Source organism: Thalia democratica, chromosome 1 (assembly GCF_965202585.1).
Source record: "Thalia democratica chromosome 1, ktThaDemo2.hap1.1, whole genome shotgun sequence".
In the NCBI taxonomy this organism is placed as follows: domain Eukaryota; kingdom Metazoa; phylum Chordata; class Thaliacea; order Salpida; family Salpidae; genus Thalia; species Thalia democratica.
Genome location: NC_139165.1, coordinates 62,898,540 through 62,919,589, shown reverse-complemented (window position 1 = coordinate 62,919,589; position 21,050 = coordinate 62,898,540). Strand labels below are relative to the sequence as shown.

Sequence of the window (21,050 nt, the reverse complement as noted above, 5' to 3'; positions counted from 1 at the left end):
AACATTTTTTGATTTTTTAACTGAAACATTAATAAAATCACAAATACGTGTCCTAGACTTCTAATTTTTATCTTTAATGAAAGCTTATAATTATAGGCATAAATTAAAGACATTTCAACTGCTTTTGGTGTATTATGACATCATTAACACACAAAATATGCAGTTTTTTTCTGTAAAATTGTACTTTTTTTTCTAATATTACAAGCAAATTCTTTTACTATTTTTACGTATAGTTTTTTTGATTTTGAATGTAAAATGTGTGGAGTCAGCTAGCCAGAAAGATATTACTGATGTAATCTCATTTCAGTTGCATGTTGATATATATGTATAAAATACATTTTAAATCACTTTCAGTTATTTGAAATTATGGTTGATGAAGCACCTGTCTAACAGTAAAATATCACCTTTATATAATAGAAACTGCATATAAATTTATTAAAATTAGTGTAATTTTATTGTTTAAATATAAAGAGTTTTTATTTATTTAAACAATAATTATTTATCTGTATTTAGATTTTTTAAGTTAAGTATGTTATTGTTTTAACATCTTTATTATTTTAAGTTGATATAGTATTATACATTTGAATTAGTTACAACTTAATTTTTTTATTTGTCTAAATGTATTAATTCTTTAATTTAAAGGCTTTGTATCAAAACCTTTTAAGTTTTAAACTCATAGCAGTTTAGTATTACTGTATTTACTTATAAAAATGATTTTTGCAAGACTGAGCACATAGCAAGGTATAAACTTTTATCTGTATAATATATAAAAGCTTATACCTTGCTAAGAACTATATTATTCCATTTTACTAAGTATTTAGTTGATGTTAACTTTTATTCAAATTATTGTTAATTAATATAAAATTATTAGCCTAAAGCATATTCATAGTAAAAAAATATTATAAGAAATCTGAGTTGATAGTAGATGTGATTTACTCTTTTGTTAAAATAGTATCATATTGTATCTTGGGACACCTTTTTTTTTCTCTAAGAATTGCACCAAGTGCACTTTTTAAAAGTTTTCAGTTATTATTACTAACAAGATTTGTTTTATTTTACTTTGGTTTTTGATATAACATATTTAAGTTTAAATGCTTGGTGAAGGATTTGATACAAAATATGTGTATAATATTATAATAAGGACTCAAAACATAACTTGATGTGAATATTTGCCTATTTTTGCACTTGATTTATCAAGACTAAATGTATGATTTAATTGTAAACAAGTTTAATTTTAAACATACATAGTTTAATTAAAAAAGAGTTATACTACTGAAAGCCCATATCAATTACAAATGCTAGATTAAAATAATAGTTATGGCAACCTTGCCACATGTCATAAGTTGTTTTTTTACAATTATATACATATGTTTGTTTCTGATGTTGTAATAAATTAAAAAAAAAATCTTTTTTCTTTAAGTTTTTAGTATTATACCACATTTTTGTATACCTACAATGTTTAGTTGATAAATCTTTCACAATTTAGATAATTATAGTTATGTCAAGTTGTAATGAAGGAAGTTGTTTGGAAAGTTGTAACAATAATTCTGAAAAAAAAATTGTATCAATTGACGGTACTGAGGTAAGAAATGAAAATCATAAAGGAGAAAATGAGTTTGTAAAACCAACAAAAGAAAACTTTAAAGAACTTAGTTTAAATACAGATACAAATGAGACAATAGATAAAAGTATAAAATCTTTCTTTGAGAAAAATAAAAGTAAAAAAAAACTAAGAAAAACTGAAGCTGAAACTGAAAAAGAGATACAGCAACAAAAGAGGCAGAAGCGAAAACAGGCAAGAAAAAAGAAAATGAAAAGTCAACCAAGAGAAAAAGTAGATCTGAAAAAAGGTTGTTTATGTTTAAAATAATATTTCTAATAGAGAACTGTAAAAATTTTACAAAACAGATTTATATTTTCTTAGGTTGACTGAAGCTTAAAAATATTAATCCTTTATAAAACAGTAGATTTTTTACTTGAGTTTATACTTTTAATAGAATAATATTTTCATTTGAACTTTTAATCTTTGTGTATTATATATTAATTTAATTTCATTAAACTAGAAAATTACTTTTAGGGAACTAAAATAAAAAGTACACAAAATAAGATAAGCTTTAAAAAAGAGCCTCTCTATTGCTTTAGTTTAAAAGATGTTTTAAGATATTATAAAAAACACCTTATAACTTTTGTTAAGTAAGTTCTTAGTGCAAATAATTATTTAATTTTCTTACAATTATTCAAAAAAAAAGTATTTAAAATTTATTGTAAACAAGTTAAAACCTTTTGTCTTAAATAGTATATTGACATATAAATTTATATCAAACTTGTAAATCATTTTCAGTATCAGATCAGAAAATATTTTAACTTTTCATTGTTCAAGTTAAAGAGTAAAGCTCCATAAGAGAAGCCTGTTAATTAAATTGTTGAATGAATATTAGTAATTTTAATTCACCATGTACTTTTTTTAGTTATTAAGTTAAAAACATTTAGTTGACTTAGATTATCTAGACCTATTATATAAATAGTTTACTAGAATACTGCTACTGGGGTAGGATTCAAATATGCCCAAAGAAACTTTTGCACAAACTTTTGCATGAGGGTTCACTTAAGCACAAAGACACTTTTGCAAGGAAAGTCACTTTTGCACAATGGGATTTTCGCACAAGAATTAAAAAAAAAAATTAAGTTATGAAAAGAAGAAAAAGTAAGTTACCGACCAAGGGTACGGATTAGAAGTAACAGTGATAGTAAAAATAACTAAAAAAAATAACTAATAAAATTTATAAAAAAATATTACAAAAAAAAATAAATAAATGAAAATAAAATTAAAAAAAAAAAGACCAAGGGTAAGGGTTATGGGTAACACTGATAGTAAAAATAAAAATTACTAATAAAAAACAAATAATAATAATAAAAAAAGAAAACAAAAAAATAAGTTACCGACCGAGGTGAAGGATAATAGTGATAAAACAAAAAAATGGAGATTGATAAAAAAAAAGTTGAAAAAAAAAATTAAACCTTTGAAAGAGTGTCTTTGTGCAAAAGTTTCCCTTCGTGCGTATTTGAATCCTACCCCTGTTACTGTACCCTATACAAACAAATGCTGTCCATACTATAGAGTAAACTTTTGTTTATAGATTATTTATACCACAAGCTTTAAATACAAGGTGAAAAAAAAGTCCTCGGACCATTTTATATTTTTGAAAATTCTTGGACAAAATTATGAGCAATATTAATTTCCTATTGTAATTAAAACATAATTTAGTCTAACTATTTGTTTAATTATTAAAAAAATATGTAGGTAGTTTTTAATAGGGGTAAGGGAGTACAGTATATTTTTTAGTCATATTGTAAAATTCATATGAGGAGATATGATTTAGATGTGTTTTAGCTTCTGTAAGAAGAATAAAAAAAAGATTGCAAAATAAAAAGTTGCTGCCCAAATCTAATTTCAACCCCAAAAATCACATATTTTTCAATTTTTTGACTTAAACAAGAATAAAATGGCTTATACATGTCCTAGACTTCTAATTTTTATCTTTAATGAAAGCTTATAATTATAGGCATAAATTAAAGACATTTCAACTGCTTTTGATGTATTATGACGTCATTAACACACAAAATATGCAGTTTTTTCTGTAAAATAGTACTTTTTTACTAATATTACAAGCAAATTATTTTACTGTTTTTACTTATAGGTTTTTTGATTTTGAATGTAAAATGTGGGTAGTCAGCTAGCCAGAAAGATATTACTGATGTAATCTCATTTTAATTGCATCTTGATATATATATATAAAATACATTTTAGTTAACTTTTTGTTATTAGAAATTATGATTATTGAGAGCACCTGTCTAAGAATAAAAGACCTTTATATAATAGAAACTGCATGTAAATTTATTAAAATTAAAGTAATTTTGTTGTTTAAATATAAAAAGTCTTTATTTAGTTAAGCAACAATCATTTATTTGTATTAAAATTTTTTTTAACTTCAAGTGTATTAATACCTGTGTATAGTAATATTAATAATAATAATAATAATAATAATAAGAGTATTAATAATATAAATATTGCAGGGTTGCCAAAAAACCTTGAACCTGGAAAAACCTGGAATTTGACAATTTAGGCTAAAAAACCTGGAATTTGAGAAATTTTGAAAAAAAAAACCTGGAAAAACTTGAAATTTTTAACATTTTTAACATGTGAAGTAGTAAAATTTTGATTTGACTCAAAAAATCTATTGTATAGATATATTTTTTTGTCATCATCAAAATTTCTTATTAAAAAACACATTTAAAGAGTATCTTTTCAATGTTTTTAACACAATTTCTTACTGTAAACTTAAATTTAAACTAAAAATAGACCCAAAAATGCGTACTTTTAACAACACGGAGGAAATTTTGAAAACCTGGAAAAAGTTTGCCAAAAACATTTGGCAACCCTAATGTTGTTTTCACATTACTATTAGTTTAAGTTTATAAAGTATTAAATATTTAAATTAATTAAAACTTAATTTTTTTAGTTTTTTTAAATATTTTGACTCCTAATTTAAAAGCTTTGTATCAAATCCTTTTTAGTTGTAAATTCATAGCAGTTTATTATTATTGTATTTATTTATATAGATGCTATTTACAAGACTGAGAACTTAGCAACGTATAATTTTTTATCTATAAAATATATAAAAGCTTATACCTTGATAAGAGCTATATAATACACATAATAAAATTTAATTTTACTAGGTGTTTAGTTGATATTAACTTTTATTAAATTTAATGTTAATTAATAAAAAAATATTAATCTGAAAGCATATATATAGTAGAAAAATATCACAAGAAATCTGAGTTGATAGTAGATGTGATATACTTTTTTGTTAAAACAGTATCATACTGCTTCTTGGGACACCTTTTTTTTTCTCTTGGAATTGCTCCATGTGCACTTTTACAATCAATAAGTAATCAATTACTACTACTAACAAGTTCACTTTGGTTTTTAATCTAACATATTCTTTACCAAATGCTTGGTTGATTTTAGGGAAATCTAAGAATATATTGAGGGTTGTTTAGCTAAAAATACTTTTAAGAAACCTCACCTTATTTTATCCAAGGCTAGATAATATACAGTCAGGAGGCCAGAAACAAATTTGGAATTTTTTTTTGTATTTTGAAACATAATTTTTATTTTTGGTTTTTACTAGCAATATTATAATACTTATGTTGTGTTTTTGAAATAGATATTAATTAAGAAAAATCTTCCACAATTTTAAATTATCAAAAAAATTAGTTTATATATTTTTAAAATACCACATTAAGAAAAAAATGGTAAGTATATCTATCTTATAATTTAAGTCTTTTTGAGTAGTTTTTGCAAGCTATCTTTTGACAAAATAGTAATTTTTAGTAATTTTTAAACTGAAAAGTAGTAAAAACTGGTTGGATTTAAAATAATCTAACTTCTGAAAAACTTAAAGCATAAAAAAATCAAACTAGTTTTAAAATCAAAATCTTGTGCACTAAGCTTTCCTCAAAGAATCAAGCCTAAAAGTAGTGTTTTACATTTATGTTGTTCTACATTAGCTTAGTGTAGAACAATATAAACCAAATTTTAAAGACAACAACGCATTTATACTTTTTAAATATGCAATAAGTTTGTTAATTTGTAACTTTCTCAATCTAAAGTCAGAGTTGCCAAAAAACCTTGAATCCTTGAAAAGACCTGGAAATACCTTTAATTTCACAATTTAGGCTTAAATTTCTCATGTATAATTATTTATTTATTAGTGTGTTATTTTTAGGGCATGAAAACTACTTTCTGAAAAATTTATCTGATGAAAAGAAAAATTCTCTTGATCTACCACGAGGTTGTCGATAGTTTTTAAATCCAAATTTTTACTATGGAATACTATTAATGTAATTTTGAGTGTTAAGACTATTATTTTAAACTGATATTTATTAATGAATTTGATCTCCAATAGTTTTTATGATAACTGCAGTTAATTTAAAGTTTTACAATTTTATAATTATAACTGTTAATCTAAAACTTTAAAAGTATTTTGCTCAATGAAATTACTAAGTTACAAGTAATGTTTAAAATTATTTAAATTGCTTAAGGGCATAGGGGGGTAGACACCCTTTTTTGGTTTTTGGTCTTAATTTATATAGTTTTTACTAAGCTACAAAATTATTTTTACAGATTTAAAAAGTTCAAAATAATTTTTGAGATATAGCCAGTCAAAGTCGGAGGCAACAATAGGATCCTTATGGGAGGCGCAAACTATAACGGCAAAATAGACTATTTCACTAAAAATCTATCTTCTAGGTTTTTTGAGATAACTACCTCAAATTTTCAGGAAATGTTCCTTAATATATTTAAAAAATAATGTCGGAAAGAATTTTTAAAAAATTAAAAAATAAAAACTTAATATAAAAAATAAACAAAAAAAACAGTTATGTTAATTATGTTCCGACAGAATTTTTTAAATATTGGAAGGAACATTTTCTAAAAATTTGAAGTAGTTATCTCAAAAAACATAGGAGAAGATAGATTTTAGTGATTTCTAGTTATTTGCCGGTTTAGTTTGCGCCTCCCATAAGGATCCTATTGTTGCCTCGGACTTTGACCAGCTATATCTCAAAAATTATTTTGAACTTTTTAAATCTGTAAAAATAACATTGTAGCTTAGTAAAAACTATATAAAATATAACCAAAAATCAAAAAGTGTTAACCCCCTATTCCCTTAACATATAACGTCTTCAACAGTGATAAGGTACATAATATAAAAATGAAGTTTAGATAATTAGAATTTTAGCGGTGACTAGTTTTCATTGCATATTTTTTTTGTGACTAGAAAAATCATCATAACACTTACATTAAATTTTTTTTTTTGAACTATAGTTGTTTTTGGTATTTTAAACTGTCTAAAGTAAAAAGTTGCTATTTTCAGTACGTTTTGTTGATGTTCAATGCTTATAGTTTAAAGTGCAAAACAAAAAGCATTTATCATTAGGCAGATTTAAGCAAAGAAAACTTTATGGGATTTTGTTTTATAAAACTCTTACTTGAAAATTACGGCAATAAAAACAAACTTAAAAATTTCGGCAGAATATAAAGAAGAGTTTAGCTTGCATTGTACTGTTGCTTAAAAAATATTAGAAATTTATGATATTTTTACTAAATAAAGATTGTAAATGGTTTGGCTTTGTCGTTTTTATGGTTATCAAATAAATTTGTCCTTATTTGATCAAGTATATTCATTACTTTTATGTTATAAGTCGATTTTTAGTAAAGGTTTTATTTTTTATTTATAAATGAAACGTTTATGATAAGTTAGTAACGGTTTAATTAATAAACACAGAAGTTTTAGCAATGCCCTTTTTTCTAAAAACTTCCAAAGAGGCTGCAAAAATGTTAAAAGCTGTGAAAAGTTATGGAGGCAATAAAACTCCTTTACAGGTTATTTTAAAAATTTGTACTATTAAATTTAGTTGAAAGTTAGTATCAAGTTATAAAATAAGTTAACCTTGAAATTTATTGCAATGAGATACTTGGTAGTTTTTAGTATATTTTTCAATCAAAAGTTATTTGATTCCTTTAAAAAAGTTTTTAGCATATGTTAGTAAAATTGTTAATTAATTTTGTTGAAACACATAAATTTATATAAATTAGATAAAATAGCAACAAAATAATGTTAGTAAATTTGTAATATTTCTATCTGAAAATACAAAATCCTTAAATATGTTTATCAAAAATCTAGTTAAAAGTTCATAATTTGTTTCAAACAAATTTTTGTGAATATTTATCAATATGGAATTAAACATCAATTTAGATTTTGCCTAGGAACATGCGACGAAGAGCCGCATCTCATAATATTAAGAGATTACCCAAATCATTGCAACCACTTGCACTACAAAATCAGGTTTTTGGTTCACTTGTAAATATATGAGTTGACTGAGCTATTATTTACAACTAAAGCTAAAATTTTTATAGAATTTTTAAAGCAAGGCTAATTAACTGAAAACTATAAATTAAAATAGTATAAAAAACTATGTAACAATTAATAGTTCTGTATTAAATATCTTTTACATGTTTTGTTGATGTTTGATAATGTTTTATGCCAATTTAGTATAATTTAATACAAAATCACACACGTTTGTACTCTAGCTTGAAGTGGTTTTTACTATTCAAAACTGGTTGTTAGACTTTTACCAAGACTTTTTTGTGCAGAACTTAATTTAAAGCAAAATATCGTTTAGACTTTTTACAGTTTTAAGTGGTAGAAAAAAGTAGTAAAAAGTGTTTTCAAATTTTATTAAGGATTCAAAAGATGAAATAAAGGTTAGTAGGAAAAAGCGTCGAAGGCATCAAGACTTGCAAAATGAGTATGCAAAAAGAACAGGTTCATAAATTTTATGTTATATTTCAAACTTTTAAAAAAGTAATCATAGTATTTATGTATTGTTGATAAGCGTTTTCACTATGTTTTTAAAAGTACTACAATTTTACTATGGTATGTAAATTGGAATATTTTCGCTATATATTTCTAAAAACGTAAATAGTTTTTAGTTACTAAATACAAATAAGTTCTTAAATATTGTGAAAAATGTATCTTCAAACTTAAAAATTAATTGAATTTAGTATGTAATAAGCTTTTTGTTGATTTTGTATGCTTTTAGTTATACACAATGTTTAAAAAAACTTTTCAAGTTACACAATTATTATAATAACCTTAATGTATGGTTCGTCTAAAAATAGTATTCATGTAATAAGTAAATAAATATTTGATTTAAAATTTTAGAACTTTAATTAATAACCCTCCTTGAAATTACACGAGTTACTATATATAGTTTGAAAAAGCAACCATTTTAGCAATATATTAACCACATAAATTTTACAGAAAGATCAGGATGGCTAGAAACTCACCTTTGGCATTCCAAAAGGTTTAAAATGACATTAAACAATGATGAAAAGTATAAGTTTTGGAATTACTTAATTCCATTGCATTCAAATGAAAAAAGTTTTAGATCCTGCAATAGAGAATTAAGTAAGGGATGCATCGTGCAGGTAGATGTTCAGTATGAGATGTTATATGTTTATTTTAAAAAGAAAAAAGTAATATAACTAGTTAAGAAAACTATATTTAAGTAAATATTTAAATATTGTTTGTGAAATTACTTAGTTTAAAGATAACTAAATAAAGTATAAGTTCCTAAAACGAAAATATGCACTTAACTATTCAAAACTTCAACAGTATCATTATAATGAAAGCGTATTTGTGAAATTATTCAATATTTTGTTACAAGAGGCTATCCTAGATTGGGACGGTTCAAGTATGCACGAAGGGTAATTTTTGCACGAGAGTTAAAAAAAATGTATATATTAATAAAAAAAAAAAAAACAATTTAATAAAATTGAATTAATAAAATAATATAATATTATTAAAAAAAGTTACCAACTGAGGGTAAGGGTTAGGGGTAACGGTGATAGTAAAAAAATAGAAAAGTAGAAATTAAAAATAAATATAAATGAAACAAATGTATAAGATTAAATTAATAAAAAAAGTTACCGAGGGTAAGGGTTAGGCAGTTAGGAGTAACAGTGATAGAAAAAAAAAATTCAACCCGTGCAAAATTAACGCAGTGTAAAAGTGTCCCTTCCTGCATATTTGACACCTACCCATTTAAGATGGCTATTGCTCACAACAAAAGTAACTTGCATTTTCATTTTTTATGATGAGAAAAGTAATGAAACCTTAAAAATTTTGCCGATTTTCATTAACAAGTAAGGTATATATTTCACATCATATTTTGTAACCAGCTACAATAAATATTCAATTACTAAATAATTTTATAACGTGTATTCTTGTCATCTTTTATATTTAACTACTTGCTACAAATGTATTTCTTCTAGTAGTATTATTTAAGTTTGCTAGGTTACTTTTTTTAATTAGTTTTAAAGTTAATCAATGGACTTAGTTACTGTTCAAATAAATAATAAACATTTTAGACAAAAGTGATCAACAATTATATTTGTTTTGAGCTACTTTTAAAAATTCGCCCTATATAAAAAAAAATTCCTTGTTTATCAAATTCAAACTTGAGTAGAATTATATTTTAAGTTAAATTTTTAATAAATATATTTTTGTAATGAAGTTATTTAAGAAATTTTTATAAAATATTTACGTCTAAGTTTGAAACTTTTTCAATAATGGGTCATAATAATAATAAAAGGATATCTCTTATATGGACTGTAGCAAGCTTGTGGGAAGTGAGTTGAAACTAAACCAAGTAATAAAGTTGATTACAAATTCCTCTGATGATTTTATGCTAGGAATAGAAGTACAGCGTCTGGTTTACTCTGCTGGAAAATGTATAGGGCCTGCTTTGTTTTCTAAGTTTGAAGGTTTGAATGGTCAATGAATATTAATTTTTATCATTATGTTGATTTTTAAATGATTTCTACTCACTCTGACTATTCAGGACTTAAAAAATATTGTTTTTAATTAAAAAAAAAACTAAGGCCAGTTTAAAACAGTTTTTAAGTTTTTTAACCTCAATGTTTTTCAAGCTAGTTTGATCAATAATTTTATTGCTCACAATAAATGAATAATTTTGGTTCTTTTAGGTTTATAAATTATATAAAAATGTAATACCACAGATGTTCTTGTGCTGAAACTTTATTTCAACTAACGGCGTTTCACTGCTCTCATATAAATTTAAGAACAGATCTACGGAGTCTATAAAATATTAACACACATTAGAAAAAAAGCAGAAAAAGCATGTAAAATTATGTATAGTGTTTATGTAGGTAGTAACTATAAATGAACTTTATGGTTTAAAAACAAAGTTTGGGATAAAAACATAAAATTATAAAATTGTCTACAAAAAATTCAAATTTAATAAAAGTAGGCACTAACCTCAAAAAGCTCTAAGATTAGACAAGTTTTTAAAATGAAAATTAAATTGAGTTGTGCAGAAATATTACGTCATAATAAATTTAACAAATTGGTCAATAATTTATACAGTTTATAAACATGTTTTTAAACCATAAAGTTCATTTATAGTTACTACCTACATAAACACTATACATAATTTTACATGCTTTTTCTGCTTTTTTTCTAATGTGTGTTAATATTTTATGGACTCCGTAGATCTGTTCTTAAATTTATTTGAGAGCAGTGAAACGCCGTTAGTTGAAATAAAGTTTTAGCACAAGAACATCTGTGGTATTTATTCCGATAAGCTTAGCTTATCAGGATCTCCAGGAATGCCTTTTAACGTTACATCTTAAAAAATATAGTATTAAAGGTTGATATTACAACTTGAATTTTAACTCTTGTTCTTAGTTTGCTACTTTAAAACTTTATAAGCTTTTTATTGAATTTTATATTTTATTTCAATTGTGTTATTATCATTAGTTCAACTAACATACAATTTAAGTCAAAAGTTGAGTTTTATTAAAAAATATAAGTTATGATAAAGGTGTCAATAACCAGAACAATATTGAATAAACAAGTTTATAAGAATAATTTTGAACTTACGAACCAATTTAATTTTTAACAAATAGCGTTTTAGTATTTATGGTGTTTATTTTTATCTTTTAATTTTTAGGTACAAATAAAAAAAAAATCATTGTAATTATATGGACGCACCCAACCATCACCAAAGCTATAGTTAATCTGGTTAAAAGCTCGATAACTAACGAAAAAGAAGTTATATTCAGGTTATTAATTACTTTTTTTAATTCTTTTTTTTTTTTTCAATTTTTTGTCTGTGAATAGTGAAAAGAATGATTAAAATTATGTTTTCAGGGAAGAAAAACTACAATTAAACAGATTTCGATTGACAGGACCTAAATCAAGTGTAAATTTATTGTCTTTACTTCATGACTATCCGTATAGTAAAGATGAACTAAAAGTTGATTGTTCTAATACTAAAGATGAGACTACTATAAAAGGCTAGCTAAAATAAATACTTGTGCTTCTATTGTATCCAATTTAATTTATTCCAAACTCAAAGTTTTTAGATATTTGTATGTAGATAAAAATTTGAAAACTAATGTTGTTGTGGTATAGGTAAAATGAATAAAACGCTATAGCGCACAACTCAATATTTTAATAGTGTGTTTAAGAGTTACATTTTACAATTAGCAAATGAACTAGGTTTGCATTAAAAATTATAAAAGTCTAAGAAATAGTTTGTATTGTTTTTATGAACAATCTACTCGAAATCTTAGTAACATTTTTTCTAAAGTTCCATTGCTTAGTTTATTATCTTGCTTTTAAATATTTTGTTATAAAATTCTTTCCATAGTTCAACATTTGGCTTTTAAATATTTCTTAAAAATTTTTAATGCATTGTTTATTATTTTGCTCTAAATATTTAGTTATTAAAAGTTTCGAGCTAAAGCTATTTTGTTTAGATCGTTCAACATACATGCTTGACTGGATAATAAACAATAAAGATGATGTTGAAAAACAAAACAAAACTGCAAGATATAATTTGGCAGGTTTATCTTTAAGAATTTATATTTTTAAATTGGTTAATAAATACGTAAAGTAAGAAATAAAGCATAAGTAGACTATTTTTTTTAAACTTTAACAAAAACTTATATAATTAAAAATAAAGTAAAGAAAACTTGTAACAGCTTTTGCACTAATAGTTTGTAAATTAATTTGTGATTTCCAGATTACTAACTTATAAATTTAAAAACAGTGCTTCCTCGCTTATTTGGTCATGTTTCGTGAGGTTTTTTTTTTAATTGTGGCCGGATTAGCTTTTGCCGGATACTATTTACTTCTTTCATATTATGCGATGCATATAAAAACGGACACTAAATTTTCTGACATTGTTATTGTTTATTAAATGAAACTATTTTAAACGAACCAAGCAATTAAAACAAACAAAAAAATAAACAAAGCAAAACTTTTAGAAAGTTAAAAATCAATTGATGAAAACAGATCACACCGTAAACAATTTAATTTATGTCGGTTTTAAGTTTAAAAAATAAAACATTTGATTTTGCTTAATTTATTAAATTATATTTTTGACTGAAACTGGCTGGATTAGCGAGGATCAGAATAAGTGAGGACCGGATAGGCGAGGATGCACTGTATTTAATTGTTATGTGAATAATTGAGAAATGTAACAATATTATAACTAGTAGACTAATTTCTAGAAACTCATCGAAAGCTGTATTCGCGAGAAAAAACAAACGAACTAAAACTGCACAGTGGTAAAATTTACCCTATTATTGTTAACGATCCAAGGTTGAAAATGCCTTTACAAAAAACTCAGTTTTTCTTTAAAGACGTTGAAGGTATTCGAAATTATAACATTTTAAATTTTGTTTTGTATTTAAAATAGTATTTACTAGTAAAAAGATTCAATTAATTATTTTGTTATTCTGATTTAGACTCAGTGTAACAACTAAAGTATTTATAATAGGTTATAAACTTTTTTTAGGATTAATTTCTCGAGATGAGTATGAAAGCATATCTAAAGAGAAATTTCCTTTTTCTTCACCTTTGTTACTAAGAAAAAATATTGAAAATGTAAGCATTTTAATAATAAATCTTTTATCTTAGTTTTTTAAATACAATAAAGGAAGTTTTGAAAAATAACTTGGTTTGAAATTTATAATATATGACTACTCTAATATACTAAATACAAATTTTGTATTTCAATTATTTTTCTTAAAAGTAATTTGAATTCTTAATTAAATACATAGTCAGTTACTCAAAATTTTAAATAAGTTATTGAAATAAGTTGTAAAAAGTAACTGAAATTAAATAAATTAAATAAAAAAGTAGCATATGCATATGATATATTTAGATTACTACTAAGAAAAAGTTATACTTGATTATGCTAACTGAAATTTAATTTATTTGGTCTTTATTTATGAATATTAAAATTTTTTTAATATATAATAAGTTTAAAAGTTAATTTAATTGATTGTATTAAAATAACTCGCTAAATAAAGAATTTTTAGCCTTGTAAAAACAAATAGATACTTAATGACAAAATTATAGTTAAGTTAAATAGATTAAAAAAAAAAGTACCAACTAAAAAGTAAAAAACAAACTATTTCAATAAAATATATCTCTTACATTTTTTAATAAATTGTATTTTAACTTTTTTAGCCTAATCTGTATAAAAAAAATGAACATTTTTTAGGAAACAAGCTATTGAATTTCTTACATTTTTTTTAGTTAGCAGTAGAGTTTTTTGACATAGAATAGTTTTATTCAATCAGTTTATCAGAAGGTGTTAATAAAAAAAACATTTCATATAAACTTAATAAAAATAAATTTATTAGAAATTATAAGAGAGGATATATGTTAAGTAAATTTTTTAAAATTAAAAAAAAATCAAAAAATTACTTTCATACCTTTTAAAAATACTTTGCATCATAACGTTTTTACAATGCTGTCTACATATAAAAACGTAAATTAAAATTTTTATTTTTGGAAAAGTATTTTATAGTTTTTTTTCCGTATATTTTAAGCTTTAATAAGGACCCATATTAGTTTTTGTATAAAAAATATTTGTACTGTCATATGCTCTTGGTTTGCAGTAAATAATATGTTTTATTTGTTATAAGTTTTTATTCCTTACTTTATTGTTTACAACTTAAAAATTAAAAACCAATATTTTTATGAATTTAAAGAACTACATAAAATGTAAATTTTTATCATTAAAAAATTAGTACTATGTATTCATTAGTAAAGTAGAGTTATTAATTTATATAAATACAATTAAACAGATAAAAGAAAGTAGATTGCCTGATCATGTGGTTTCAACTCGTAAAAATCAGGCTAAATTAAATGGTGAAGATAAAACTGAATGGATCAACTCAATAAAAACTCCAGTTCCAATTATTGTTGTTGCTAGACAAGGATTTGTAAATACTAACGGTAGTTTATTGCTTTGCTGTAAACATTATAATAGTTATTTCGTCACTTAATGTAATACAAAGCCCCTACTACGCTGGATTTTTTTGGATAATCTCAGTTTAAAAAAAAAAAAACCTGAAATTTCCGTGATAAAAATAAAAATCATTGGATTCTCTTCATTTCATTTTTCCCTAATCTAATGCTGGACCTATTTTTTAATTATCATTTTTATTTACGATTGTGTGATAAAATATTAAGTTATGGGTTTTATAACAAATCAACTAAAGTTAAACTAGGAAATTGTATAGAGAGTTAGCTCATTGTTCAAAATCATATTTTGACAATTCAGCTACTAAAAAATATTAAATTAAACTACTAAATGAAATTACTTTATGTTGCATAAACTTGCAACCTAGAAGTTGCTCTACATGTTAAAAATGTATTGGTAAGAAGTGCAAGAGAGCAGATTTTTTTGATGAATGCTAAATTCTTACTTGCAAGAGACTCAAATGAACTTTTTTTTTTGTATTTCTGAGGCAATAATACTTATCAAAATTGGTCACTTTAAATTTGAATTATAACAAATGGATTCAACTTTTGATAGACTGACAACAGTAAATTAATCAATGTTTATACTTTTAATAACGAATGTTATAATAATAAACTGTTGCTTAATTCTGGTATTTGCAAATTTCATTTTCTTCATAAGTTGCGTTTCACATCAATCTTTTAAATTTTGGTCTCATTTTTGTTTGAAATTTTATTGTTCTTTAACTACAAAGTAAAATTTTATGAAAAAATTTTAGGTAACTTTTTTTTTGCTGTTTTTAATTTTATACAAAACTTTAAAAGTTACAAAAACTAAATCAGGGTTTCCCAAAGAGGGCAATATCGTTCCTTTAGGGGTGATTTAAACTATCAGGGGGCGTTAGTTATGGATAGGTGTCAAATATGTTCTTGTTAGCTATAAGGCTACGAAAAATAAAATAGGTAATAAACTAGTAAAGGGCCGACTATTTTTTAAATTCCTGCCTGGAAGGCGTTTATGAAAATGAGTTTGGTTTAAAGTTATTCTACGTTATAGATTATTCTTAAATTATGTTTTAGAATAGCTAAATCTACTGTTTAATTATATAAAATTAGTTTCTAAAAATTTCAAAAAAAATGTTTTTGTAGTAATTAGCTGATACTCTTAAAACCTTTAAAAGTTTAGATTAAAACTGAAACTTTATTTAAAAATTTTTAACTAAGAATATTCTGAAACAACATGTTTTGATCTTTACTTTAATTTACTTAGTCTAGAATAAACTATTAGTTATACATGCAAGTAGTGAAAATTTACTTATGTTAAAAGCATACTACTTTCCAAGCCTTATTTACACACTGGTCAAAATTTTGACTTATTTTTGCAATTTTTTAAACAAATATTTTATTAGAAATTTCTAAGTTCGGAATAATAAAAAAATCTGTACACTATTTTATTATTTTGAAAATGATGACGAAGATATCTTGAAGGCTTAGTAGAATTTACTTCAACAAGCATTTGACAATAGATTTAATAATTTATTAGAAGGGTCAAGCATATCTAATAATCAATTCCTTACACCAATTGTTTTTTTTTGTGTTGATTACTTCATAGATATTCAAATGACAAGTTTAAACCTACCAAAACTGCTTTGTTTTTGTTTTTTGATGAAAAATAAAAAACATATTGTAATTCATTTAAAATCTAAGATTAAAATGTTTTGTTCTTTTAATTGTTTGTATGCAATTTAGTAGTATGAAAATTTAAGCTCTTTTACAAAATAAGTTTTTCTAATATTTATTTAAAGAATACAATTAGATATTTTCTACAGATCATACAAGCACACATAGTGGCCCTAATACAGGTTTTGGGTCCGGGTATGACGTAATAATACCGCGAAAATGGGCGACAGCTTTCTGGGTTCCGATGATTTACAACAAAATTAAACCTGGAGGTGACAGAGATTTGAAGAGAGTTTCAATTGTTAGTTTTTACTTTTTATAGCACTCCATTTTTTTTTGGAAACACTCACTCATTTTTGATCTGTTATTTTCATATTTTATAAATTAAAACACTCATTTTTAATCTGTTATTTTTATAACTTATAAATTAAAACTTAATTTCTTTCAATAAACTAAACTAAAATAGTAAATATTTTTTACTAAAGGAATGCCTCAAACCTCATTTTCCAGAAGATTATCCTGATACAGAGGCTGGAAAATTCCATTGGAGTCATATTCAAACTGAAAATTTGAACCAATACTACAAGTAAGTTATGTTCAAAACAATTATTTTTTTTAAATCTATTTGAACAGCTTATTGCAAAATTGAATCTATATTAATCAAACTGAATTTTTAAAGCTATTGTTAAGCCTCAACTATTTTGTTAATTCTAGACGCCCTCCTTCCAAAAGACCAAACTATTCAGTTTTAGGAGTAAAAAGTCCGTTTGCACCCGATTGGAATGAACTTTGTGACGAAATGAGCGTACTTAGAAACCCATCTGAAATTAAAAGTATTATAAGATCTTTAGGTGAAAGTTAGTTTTTTAGTGTTTATTAGAATTGTTTACAAAACTATTTATTATAGTTTTTTAAGTTTTTAATCAAGGTTATTTATAGTTGTACTAAAACCTTAATATTTCTAACATAATCAGCTTGATTACTGTTCTAATGTTTTTTGCCCAACAATCATTTTCATAGTATAAAATCCGGTTAGTTTATTTGCTTCTCAAATACATAATTTTTTAAGTATTTAACTTGCTGTCTTACCCGTGGATTAAGTTACTGTCATCTAATCGAATTTATATACATATTTAGTATATGAATTTACTTGAAGCGTTGAGTTATGTATTTAATTTACATTCAAAGTATAAACATCAACAAAATATAATAGTTATAGAGGTAACATTGAATGCAACTTGTTATTTAACTATGTAACTTGATTCAAATTAAAATTACTTACGCGATTACAAACACAACAAGTATAAAATAAAGTTAGCTAGATTTAGTCTACAATAACAACGGTACGAAAATTGATATAATATTTTAATTATTGTTTTTCCTTATTTAAACTCCTAGTATTGACATGTTAATTTTTATATACTTACGTTTTTCTAGTGTTAAAGTATTTAGAAAATTTTAATAAATTTATTTAATGAGAGATTAATACAGTATATATTTAGTTGTTTTAATATGCTTTCAAACTTTTTAAAACTATAACTTCAATAACTGTCATTCTAAAATTACTTTCCAGTTTATATTTTTAGAAGATTTATATAGTTTGTTCAGCAACTACTTTAAAGATATCTAAAAGTTCTTGTATTTTAACTTAATTTTTTTGTTACATACTTTTAACTAATTCAAAAATCAATTTTGGATTACCTGTTATTATAACGGATAAATTTAAGTTGTTATGGTATTAGAAAAATACACTTTTATCATTTTCCATTATACAATTAAAGTTACATTAAATGTTTTTAGAATTAAAAAAAGTTTGTATATAGTTTTCAAATTAATGTGATGTTTTATTATTTTTCTGAAGAAATAGAATATTCAAAAAAATTCGATTTGAAACAAGTTTAATAAGTTAAAAAGCTTGACGTTTTTTTTTTCAAAATTAAAGTTGTAATTTGACCAAATTAATGTACACAATTATAGAATCACAAGAAAAATTCAATATATTGGCGAGCAAGCAGCAGGAAAACTTTATTCAAGTAGAAGTCATTATGTTAAGTAGTGGGGTTACCTGTGAAGGGGCTATGTTAAGTATTCCAACTATTGAAGATATTTCAAAATTGAGAGTTGATATAAATGATCTTAACACCAGAGGGGTTTATGACTGCGTGGGTCCTAGTGAACCTGCTCACGATGATCCAGAAAGAGAAAAAAGGTTTGTAACTATTGAAATTAACTATGTTTGATTATGAACTCTCTGAGGTTTATTGAAAATTAATACTGTTAAAAAAGTGGTTATAATTTTTATTTGTGTATCATTATTTTTCTTTAAGTTAAATTTTAGTTCAGAAGATTAACTATTAAAGGAATATGTTCAAATTAAAAAATGCTGTTAACTTTTTCTAACCGTAAATTTAGAAAATATTTATTTTTAATGGTTTTCGCATAAGTTATCTAAAAATAAAAACTAGAATACTTATTCATATAGTATAATAACATATCTTACTTATAAATAAATATATTCTGATTATTAATCTTCATTTAATTATTTATTCATAGTTATAATTAAATTAAAAAAATTACCGCTTAGTATCATTAAATCACCCGCTAAAGTAAAATAATTTTGTAAGAGAATAAAAATAAGCTTTTGTAGAGAATTTTGTTTGGTAATCCGTAAGAATTATTTACTATACTTAAATTGTTGAATCTATCTTTCTGTTTGTCTAGCAAAACTTAATTTTATGAAATATTTTAATCAAGTATTACTATACATTTTTAAGATAACTACTGAGTAATAAAACACAAATACAGAAATAAGAACAAATTATCTCTTTTAAATATATCATTATTTTTTTATTTGGTTTTTTACTACTAGCAATATTACTGCTTACTCAATAAAATATATAATTACAAATCTGAAATTACAGGAAATCAGACACAGCACTTCGCAAGAAGAATCGAAAGCGAAAAAAGGAGAAGAAAGATTATATTCCATTGATTAAAACATCCCATTTTAAGGTAGAACCTTCTAGAAAAACTATTGGGTTTCTTACATCTGGTTCGTATTCGCACACCTTCGCTAAAAGTGTAGGCATTGGATTAATTAAGATAGAAGAGCTGACTGAACTATTTAAAGTAAAGTGTTCGAACTACGCATGGTTGAATGAACTTCTTGTGGAAAAGCTGAAAGTTTCGAAATCACATTTATTTTGTTTGATGAGAATACCGACATCTGAAAAGTATAGATATGTTCTCATAAGGCCATGCTCTTAGTCTATTTTCATTGAAATAGAAAAAGTAATAATATTTTTACGTATTTTTCTTCATTATGGTCATGCTTATCTAAGGCAATGATCTTTTTGTTAGTAATTTTTAAAACACTAATCTGTTTTAATAAATTTTACTATAACAATCGAAAAATTTTAAAAACTTTGTCTTTCAAAACTTAAACTTAAAACTTGTTTTTACTTTTGTGTTATATTTATCTAAGTAGATATGTTTGCTTATCAATTTTTAGTTAGGTCTTAAGCAGTTTATTAATTTTTTATAGATAATTTTTATAGGAAATAAATTTATACTCTTAGTATTTTTTTCATTTGTAAAAATTTTAAACGATTTAAACTAGTGGTTTCAAAACTTTTTAAAAGCTGTGCACTTGCGTTTAAAATGTTAAGTTTTGTTAAATGTTGTTGTTCGTACTGCTTCATATTAAAAAGTATTGATAGTTGTTCGAACTAAAGTTTTGAAAATTAAAAATAGTTCAAAAACTAATTAAACTAAATACTTTACTGCGCTAGGTTAGGAGAGTATTAGAATCTTTGACACATATTGATTCTGATGATCTAGTATATACTGTTTTACAATAAAACGAGATATTATTGAATTTTTTGTTTTTAAATATATTTCGATGAATAAAAAACTAGCTTTTAGAAGTTGTGATAGTTTTTTTGTTACTCATCTATGTTCTTTATACAACTAAATAACTTTATTATCACTTTCATAATTACTGATTTAAAATCTAGTTATCACCGAAATTTTTTAAACTACGTATTTCTACTACAATTTTAGATACTTTTAGTTTTGTTAACATTTATCTATAAATAAAAATTACTTTGATATATCAAAAGAGCTTGATATGCAATTTTAAGAAAAATTCGGAATATAAATCAAATCGAAAAATTAACTCTAATTAAATAAGATATTTACTTTAACTAAGGATCTCATTAATATTAATTGAGTAAAAAAATATTTTATATGTAATTTCTTAAATCAATAAATTTGTAATTTTTTCCTTGAATGCAAGTTTATAACTTTTGTTGTTACTCTTGATAATAATAAAATAAAAGTATTTAGTCATCCTACAAGTGAAACAAACAGTTTTGTCTATTGTGTTTTATACAGCTATTTAATTTAAACATTTCTTAATGCTTGAAACAGTAAGTTTTATAATAGACTTCAAGTTTA

At 23.9% G+C, this 21,050-nt stretch overlaps 1 protein-coding gene across 1 annotated transcript; it reads left to right on the top strand.

Moving 5' to 3' along the window:
- The first annotated feature begins 1,432 nt into the window (after positions 1 to 1,432).
- LOC145831567 (ribonucleases P/MRP protein subunit POP1-like) lies at positions 1,433 to 20,387 on the top strand. The gene is made up of 18 exons (XM_082938866.1): positions 1,433 to 1,850; positions 5,790 to 5,855; positions 7,350 to 7,447; positions 7,821 to 7,910; positions 8,309 to 8,390; positions 8,889 to 9,055; positions 10,222 to 10,393; positions 11,602 to 11,713; positions 11,802 to 11,947; positions 12,413 to 12,499; positions 13,169 to 13,309; positions 13,456 to 13,544; positions 14,756 to 14,906; positions 16,742 to 16,893; positions 17,078 to 17,178; positions 17,307 to 17,449; positions 18,570 to 18,801; positions 19,514 to 20,387. The coding sequence occupies exons 1-18, from the start codon at positions 1,499 to 1,501 to the stop codon at positions 19,857 to 19,859; spliced, it is 2,727 nt and encodes a 908-aa protein (XP_082794992.1). The 5' UTR covers positions 1,433 to 1,498; the 3' UTR covers positions 19,860 to 20,387.
- The last annotated feature ends 663 nt before the right edge of the window (positions 20,388 to 21,050 follow it).